Source organism: Mus caroli, chromosome 18 (genome assembly GCF_900094665.2).
Source record: "Mus caroli chromosome 18, CAROLI_EIJ_v1.1, whole genome shotgun sequence".
Taxonomy (NCBI): domain Eukaryota; kingdom Metazoa; phylum Chordata; class Mammalia; order Rodentia; family Muridae; genus Mus; species Mus caroli.
This window is the reverse complement of record NC_034587.1, coordinates 92,525-101,922: the sequence shown is the minus strand read 5'-3', so window position 1 is coordinate 101,922 and position 9,398 is coordinate 92,525. Positions and strand designations below refer to the sequence as shown.

Here is a 9,398-nt window from a genome sequence, read left to right as displayed (position 1 = left end):
CAGGGGTACTGGTTAGTTCATATTGTTGTTCCTCCTATAAGGTTGCAGACCCCTTCAGCTCCTTGGGTACTTTCTCTAGCTCCTCCATTGGGGGCCCCGTGTTCCATCCAATAGCTGACTGTGAGCATCCACTTCTGTATTTGCCAGGCACTGGCATAGCCTCGCACAAGATAGCTATATCAGGGTCCTTTCAGCAAAATCTTGCTGGCATATGCAATAGTGTCTGCATTTGGTGGTTGATTATTGTATGGATCCCCGGAAGGGGCAGTCTCTGCATGGTCATTCCTTCAGTCTCTGCTCTGAACTTTGTCTCTGTAACTCCTTACAAGGGTATTTTGTCCCCCATTCTAAGGAGGGACGAAGTATCCACACTTTGGTCTTCTTTCTTCTTGAGTTTCATGTGTTTTGCACCTTGTATCTTGGGTATTCTAAGTTTCTGGGCTAATATCTGATTATCAGTGAGTGCATATCATGTGACTTCTTTTGTGATTGGGTTACCTCACTCAGGATGATATCCTCCAGGAACACTGTGGAAGAGGAGTCAGAAAGAATATAAGATGGTCAGAAGTGTCCTGTAGCTCTGTCCTCCTAATGGAAACATTCTTTCCTAGAGTCTAGAGAGAGGCTCTTAAGTTGAGAAGCTTACAAAATTATGTGACTCAAAAGCTCAGAAAGTTACAAGGCTCCCAAGGTCATATAAGCAGTAAACAATTGTCAGAAGAGAGGATCCTCCATAGAACCAGCCTGCAAGTTGGACAAAGAATTCTAGGGATATAAATTTTAGTGAATTATCACCCATACTGGTGTGGGCTTTTCAGTGATACATCTGTATCAAAATATAACAATGAAACCCCTGTATCATTGTTATATTTTGTTATTACTGGGTTTTTTTGTTTGTTTGTTTGTGTTTTGAGACAGGGTTTCTTTATGTAGCTCTGGCTGTCCTGGAACTTGGTAGACCAGGCTGGCCTTGAATTTAGAGATATGCATACCATTGCCTCATGAATGCCGGGATTAAAGGTGTGTGCCATCATGCCATACTTCTTCCTCTATTTGTTGTTGTTGTTTTTGTTGTTATTATTATTAATACTATTATTATTATTATTATTATTATTATTATTATTATTATTATTTGGCTTTTCAAGACAGGATTTTTTTGTGCAGTCCTGGGTGTCCTGGAACTTACTCTATAGACCATACTGGCCTTGAACTCACAGAGATCCACCTGCCTCTGCCTCCAGAATGCTGGGATTAAAGGCATTCACCACCATGGTCAGCTCAGGACCATTTTTCAAGGTTTCACAAACTTGTTATTTTTGACAGCAACCAACAGGCACACAGAAAGGAAGGAAGGACACTTAAGATAACCATTACCACTATGGATGTGATTGTTTTGCCTGCTTATATGTCTGTGCACCACATTAATGCAGTGTCTAACGAGACCAAAAGAGGGTGTTAGATACAGTGAACTGGAGTTACAAATGGCTGTTAGCTACAGTATGTATTTTGGGAAACAAACTTGGGTCTTCTGGAAGAGGAGTAAATGCTATTGACTTCTGAGCCATTTCTCCAGCCCCAGGATGATCTGTTTTGAAGTTGTTTTTGAGGTAGTTTAGAATATTATCAAATAATAAAATGAATTAGAATATTAATAATTGCAATTTGACTCCTTCCTAGATGTTCTTGTAAATATTTGCTGTAACTTGGGTGAAGTGACACAGACCTGTAGTCTACTTGGGAGACAGAGGTAGGAACATTGCCATGGGCTCAAAACTTATTCACATTGCTAGTTCTAATCTAGGCTTGGCTAGAGTGATACTCCACTTCACTCCCCACAAAGGAAAACAAAACCCAGAACAAAACAATAACAAAAACTCTACTAGGTATGGTGATGCATGCTTTTAATCCCTGATACCAAGTTTAAAGTTACATTAAAATAGAGCTAGAGATGCATAGCATAGCTCACTGGTGTATTGTGACATCACAAACTCCCACTTACCTAGCAAGTGGGAGAAACTGGGCTCTATCCCTAGCACCTGGGAAGGGTTTTGCCTAAAATGTTCAATCCCCAGTACAACCAAAAACTTAGAAAGACCAAATGATTCATTATTATTTAATGCTAGTGAGCATTATTAAACGAGTTCTTAAAAATATCAAAATAAGATATTTTGCATCTTCAAGTGTTCAATTTATGTGTTTGTTTTTTTGAGACAGGGTTTGGCTTTGTAACCTTGGCTGTCCTGGAATTCGCTCTGTAGACTAGGCTGGCCTCAAACTCAAAGAAATATAACTGCCTCTGCCTCCTAAATGCTGCTGTGATTAAAGGAATGTGCTACTATTGACTGGCCTCATGTGTTCATTTTATAAGGTTCTATTTTTCTCTTTTCAGTTTTTAAATATTAGAGATAATATTTAACACCGTTTTTGTACAAGATATATAGAAATGGGCCAGTTTTCAACAACTTTCTTAGATCATGAAAAGGAATTTTGATTCTAGTCCTTGATCTTAGTCTAGATAACACAGATGTGATCTGTAGCAGAGTAGACAGTGTCAGTGGTGCGCTTTATTGTGAATTCACATTTCTTTAATCCTTTATTAGCTGTCCTGATTGTAGGCCCATGCCTGTGATGTTCTTAGCTCTATTGTGACATCACAAACTCCACCATGACGGAACCTAGCTACGCACTGGAGCTGGTCTACTAGGTGCTGATCGCATGCTGTGCTACAACACTGTGAGGTTTCCCCAGTATAAGTGTCATTATTAGAACTTTTTTTAAAGTTCCAAATTCAAGTGAGGCTATCAATCGCATCACCTTACCCTGTTTCTTCAGATTAACTACTGTCTGTAGTGGGTTTTCAGTGGATGTGGTGGCATCAGCATAACCTATGCTTCAGGCATCCTATAGAAGAAGATTATTCTTCAGGGGATCTGGATAAAAAGGTAAATTTTTATCTGCTGTGAGTTCATTATATATGTTTTTAAAGCCTCAGAAAAAGTCTCAAACTATAAAGTAGAATATACACCACCTTTATGTTTTTAACTTATTTTTGAGAAGGATGCCTATTTGATTTTTGGAATGGGATATATATACTTTAGGCTCTCCCCATGACTTTTACTTTCTCCTCATTTAGGATTTCTATGCCAATGTCTCCTCCCCTTTGGCACTAGATCATCTCTTTCCATATTTCTCTGCTGCATCACTTTCTAATTCCTTGCCTTGATTTTCTTTTTTAATTGAACACTTCCCAAAATATTTGTTTTACCAATTGTCTTTTTTTCTTTCTGAATTAGGAATGTAGGGATTTGCATGTTTTCTGCTTAATTCCCACTGACTGAGCACTGGCTCATGAAACCCTGAGCAAGTGCCCAGAAAGTACTGTTAACAGAGAGTTAATTAATTAAAAAATGTGGCATATTCTTGTGAATTTTTTATTGTAAAATTGTTTTAGGGGCCTGGGAGAGAAGATGGGTCAGGCGTAAAGGCACTAACAACTGAGTTCAATTTCCTGACCCACATGGTGGAAGGAGAGAAGCAACTCCTGCAAGCTCTTCTCTGAGCTCCGTGTGTGCACTTATTCACACATACATATATGTTTAAAACATTGTTTTAGGCCAGCCTGAGAGATGGTTCAGCAGTTAAAAGTACTTGTTACTCTCCCCTAGCCTAAAATACTTTTCTTTGTTTTCTCTTTACTATTTTTTCTCATTGCACTTTGGAAGGTTTCTCAGGTTATAGCATATTTGCAAATCTGCTAATTTCTACTTAGACATTACAAAGTTAAATTTTATCTACATAGCACTTGTTCTTACAGAGATTGTTTCCAGCATCCACATGATGGCAAAAGAACCTTCCACTTCCTTCTGACCTGTAGGTGAGCAGTACACATGTGATGCACACACCGAAGTGCAGGCAGAACATTCATGTATACAGCAGCCTAGTCTACAAATAGTTGTTTTAGGTCGTACACAGTGGCCACATGTCTGTATTCTTAGTACTTAGGAGGCTGAAATAGAAGAATTGTAAATTTGAGGCCTTCTCATAAACACAAAAGGAACAAACAAACAAACAAACAAACAAACAAGAATAACAGTAGTTTTAGAATACATCTTGACATATATGAGATATTTCTTTGTTTCTATCTGCTTATTTTAGTTCAAGTGCACCTTATTGTCTTCCTATAAGTAACTTTATTTTTTGTCTTTTTTTTTTTAAATTTTTTGTCTTTTGATTTAACTTTTTAAAAACTTGATTTACTTTTGAGACATGGTTGTCTTATACAGCTTAGGCTAGTTTTAAACCTACAGTATACTGCATCTCCCTCCTTAGTGTTGCAAATTTGGGGTGTGCTGCCAGGCCTAGTTTACTAATTCCCCAGTGTTCCCAAAACATCTTTAGAGCCTTTGTATGCTGTAAGTGATTACATATGCATATGAATTCTTCTCTTGACATTATTCAAATATGCAACCAGTTATGATTCAGTAGTGTGTTGTTTAGTCTTCACAGGTTTGCATACTTTCTGTAGTTTCTCTTGTGGTTGATAACTAGCTTTGTTCCATCAAAGTCAGGTTGAATACAGGATGGTATCACACTTTACCTATTATAAATTTTGGCTTCCAACACTCACAAAGTGGCTTGCAACTATGTCTTCTTCTGACCTCCATAAGTAACAAGCAATCACATGGTGCATATGCATATATTGTTGATACTTGTTTTGTGTCCTAATATGTGATCATCTTTTTAGAAAATTTCTTGGACTTCTGAGAAGAATGTAAATTCTTTAGAGTTTGGATGGAACATTTTGTAGATATCTGTTGTGTCTGTTTGACTTAAGATATCCTTTAACTCCAATGGGTTTGTTTTGTTTTTTTGGTGTTTTTTTTGGGGGGGGGGTCATTTTTTGTCAGGATGACCTGTTACTGGTAAGAGTGAGGTGTTGAAGTCACCTACCATGATATATCACTGTAATGAAGTTAATCTGTGGTTTTAGATCTAGCAATATTTCTTTTCTGAAATTGAGTGCATCTGTTATGGTATGCTTATGTTTAGAATTGGGAGTATTCTCTTGGTTGATTGTTCTTATAGTGAATATGAAGTGACCTTATCTCTTTCTGGCTAGTTTGAGTTTGAAGTTTCTTTAGTTAGACATTAAAATTGCTATGCATATTTATTTGTTACATTTCCTTGGAATAAATTTTTTCATTCTATTATTTTAAAGTAGTGTCTATTATTGATGATGAGGTTTGTTTCCTAGAAGCAGCAGAAAGATGGGTCCTGTTTTCTAATCCAGTCTAATAGTCTGTGTATATTTATTGGGGGAGTTGAGACCACTAATATTAGAGTGGTCTCAATTCAATTAAGACCACTAATATTAAGTGATATATTAATATGTTAATATTATCATTGGGAGATGTGTATTAATTATTTGCATATTGTTTTTATGTTGTTTTCTTAGACATCTTTTGAGTAACTATTGGAATTATTTATTACTTGTGACCTACTGGGTGTGCTTATCCTTTTCTTCAGACTGGAGTACTCTAATAATTTCTATAGAGCTGGCTTAGGGAATCATAAATTCCTTTAATCTGTTTTTGTCATGAAAAGATTTTATTTCTCCTTCAATTTTAGTAGATAATCTGGTTGTATATAATGTTTGGATTGACAATTTAGATCTTTCAGAACTTGGAATATATTGAAAAGCCAGAAGTTTTTGTTGAATAATCAGATAATCTGTTTATGGGTCTGCCTGTATAAGTGTCATGACCTTTCTGTCTTATAGATGTTGATCCCTTTATTTTGTGTTTTTAATGTTTTAACTATAATATTTTGTGGGGAGGTTCTTTTTTGACCCTGTCTATTTAGAGTTTTGTAGGCATCTTGTACTTGGATGGGTATTACTTTTTTTAGGTTTGAGAAATGTTCTTCTCTGATTTTTTTGTTTGTTTGTTTTGTTTTGTTTTGGAGGCCAAGTCTCACTATGCAATACTGTCCTGGAACTCACAGTGTAGAACAGGCTTGCTTTGTACTCACGAACATCCACCTGCCTCTACCTCCTGGATGCTGGTATTCAAGACTGTTTGCTATGATGCCCAGCCCCTCTGTAATTTTATTGAAAATATATTCTATGCCTTCAATGCGATAGTGTCCTTTTAGTCCCACAATATACAGGTTAGATCTTTTCTTGGTGTCCAACTTTCTCTTCATATATATTTCAGAATTTCTCAATTGACTTCTGCCTTGTCCTCCAAGCCCAGAATCTCTATTTTCCTATGGTCCATTCCATTGGTAAGGCTTTCCACTAAGGTATATGTTTGGCTTATTGAGTTTTGCATTTTCAGGATTATTTCAGTTGTGCTTTTCTTCAGCAACTCTGTCTCTGTTAAAGTCTATTTTCACATCTTGGATTGCCTTCTTTACTTCATTCATGTCACTGTTGTTTGCTCTTGGAGTATACTCATGCCTTCTATGAATTGTTTGAACATTATTATAATAATTCTTTTGAATTCTTTGGAAATTCTTCCAAGTCAGTTTCATTAGGTTCCATTAGGAACCTAATTCCATTAGGGAATTTACTTGTGGGGGATCCTTGTCATCTTGGTTTCTGATTTTGTTTGTGCACTTGGACTTGTGCATTTAGAGTACTATGTTGGTTGTGACTTCCTTCCTTCCTTCCTTCCTTCCTTCCTTCCTTCCTTCCTTCCTTCCTTCCTTCCTTCCTTTCTTCCTCTTTATGTCTGTCTCTCTGTCTTTCTTTCATTGTAATCCCTCAGTGGAGGTATTTAGAGTATTCAGGAAAGGACTTAGTAGTAGGTCTGAGAGGCCAGCTTTCTTTTGTCTGGCAGGTACAGGAAGAATATGAGCAGCATAGTGGGCCTAAGCAGAGGAAGCTGGATCTCCTACTTGCTGCAGGATGGCTGGGACTGAAGGGTGGGCCTATATCGGGAGGCAATGACCAGCACTTGGAGTGTGGTTTCTGGGTTGTATAGATGGACCAAAGTTTGGGAAGTGGGATGCAGGAGGCCACAGGACCCAGGTTCCTGGTGAAAGTTGTTCCTTGAACAGTGCTGCCATGTGAGCTTTTAAGAATACTAGTGATGAAGTTTAAGATCATTAACTGTACAATTACAGGCTTAATGCTTATTATCACTTCCCAGGGTTGTTAAAGCTAGTGAGTATATAGAATGGCAGTTTTACAGATCTAAGTGCTTTCTTGATTAAAAGGATCCATCTAAAGTCTAGCATGAAGGATACATTATTTGTGTTTTTGGAGTTTAATGATGTCTCTTAAGCTTTTGCACCCCCAAAGTTTGGACATAGCAGAGGTATCATTGCAGAATTCACTTAGCTCACCTGTAGGATTTTGAGGTCACAGCCTGTGTTGGTGGGAACTTACAACTTGTTTTAGTTTTTATTTGTTTGTTTGGTTTTCCTGAGATGGTCTCACTATGTACTTCTGGCTGGCCTGGAACTCACTATGTAGGCCAGGCTGGCCTCAAATTCACAGAGGTCTGTCTGCCTCCTGAGGGCTGACATGCAAAGGCATGCACCAGCATACCCAGCCCAGGTATTCTTTAAAAGATAATGATTTTATGTTATTTATTTTGTATGTATCTGGGTGTGAGCACATGTATACCATGGTGTATGTAGAAATCAAAGAACAACTGTGAGAGTTGGTTATGGTCTTCCATGATGGAGTTCCAGGATCTGACACAAGTCATCATCAATCGTGACAGGAAGGGGCTTTACTCACTGAGTTATCTTGTTGGTCTACATCAGGTATTCTTGACACTAAAACTTTTGATAGAACTGTTGTTTAACATGGAGTTCTGAGAATTATACTTGAAAGATAAGCAACTAAAAGCATGTTCTGTAACTATTTGTATATGTACATACATATATATATGATATATACTCACAGCTATATATATATAGCTATATCTATATACACTAGGTGTGTATATCTGTATATATATACATATAATATTTTTTTCTTCATTTATTTATTTATTTATTTATTTTATTAGGTAATTTCCTCAATTACATTTCCAATGCTATCCAAAAAGTCCCCAATACACTCCCCCCCCAGTCCCCCCCCCCCCACATCGTGGTGCGGAGCCTAGTGCGCACCACGATGTACAACGTCCACAAGCAGCCCATTTTTTAACGGGGTTATTTGATTTTCTGGAGTCCACCTTCTTGAGTTCCGTATATATATTGGATATTAGTCCCCTATCTGATTTAGGATAGGTAAAGATCCTTTCCCAATCTGTTGGTGGGTTATAATGTAATATATTATATATATAAGCTAGTTTTATGTCAACTTGACACAACCTGAAATCATCTGAGTGGAAGGAACCTCTATTAAGATTAATGCCTCCATAAGATGAGCCTGTAGGGAAACCTGTGCAACATTTTCTTAATTAGTGATTGATGTGCCTAGGGCCTATCCCATTATGAGTGGTACCACTCCTCGTGGTCCTGGGTTCTCTAAGAAAGCAGGCTGAGCAAGCCACGAAGAGCAAACTAGTAAGCAGCACCTCTCCATTGCCTCCGCATTAGCTCTTGTCTCTAGCTTCCCGTCCTCACTTCCCTCAGTGTGGGATTCTTACCTGGTAGTGTAAGCTGAAACAAAGATTGATGACTCTTTCCTCTGCAACTTGCTTTGGTTATTGTGTTCCATCACACCAATAGTAACCCTAACTAGGACCGTGTGTGTGTGTGTGTGTGTATTCACATATGCATATGTTATGATTTATTCTTTTTTATAAAGTTTTCTTACAATTTATTTATTTTTGGTGCACTGATGTGTTTTTTCCATATGTCTGTGTGAGGGTGTCAGGTCTCCTGGAACCAGAGTTACAGACAGTTGTGAGCTGCCATGTGGGTGCTGGGAATTGAACCTGAGCCTTCTGGAAGAACAGTAGGTGTTCTTAACCATTGAGCAATCTCTCCAGCCCCGTGATTTATTCTTGCTTTAGTTCTTCAAATAATGCAACTTTGAAGCTGCAGTGTTTATTCACAGGAAGTGAGTACACAGATTGCAGATTCATAACATAGCACAACTTTTGAGAATATTTCTAGTATTCTTGAGTTTCTCTATTATAGTTTCAAGTTTCTTATCTTTAAATGTTTTACTTTTTGTTGTTAAAAAAGCAAATCATTGAGATATACTGGGGCTCTGGCAGGGCTTGACAGAGAAGTCTGATTCTACAGGGAAAAGTTCTTTCATATGAGCAACTTTCATAGTTTTTCCCATCACCAGCTTGATGAAGTGTTGTGCTAAAGGATGCCAGTTGGTAACATGTAGAGTTTGAGACCCCTATTTCAGAAGGAAGGAAGGAAGGAAGGAAGGGAGGGAGGGAGGGAGGGAGGGAGGGAGAGAGAGAGAGAGAGAGAGA

General features: G+C 37.8%; 1 protein-coding gene across 13 annotated transcripts in view; it reads left to right on the top strand.

Moving 5' to 3' along the window:
- The window catches only part of Crem (cAMP responsive element modulator), a 65,523-nt gene that overhangs the window by 18,432 nt on the left and 37,693 nt on the right, over window positions 1-9,398 (top strand). For 2 of the 13 annotated variants that reach the window (XM_029472197.1, XM_029472193.1), the window contains exon 1: window positions 2,688-2,942. The exons of 10 other annotated variants lie outside the window; for them this stretch is intronic. In XM_029472197.1, the coding sequence (XP_029328057.1) occupies window positions 2,865-2,942 (78 nt within the window). In that variant the 5' untranslated portion in view covers window positions 2,688-2,864. Of the gene's footprint in view, window positions 1-2,687; window positions 2,943-9,398 lie in introns of those variants that run through there. One more of the 13 variants, XM_021150200.2, reaches the window with a different exon arrangement.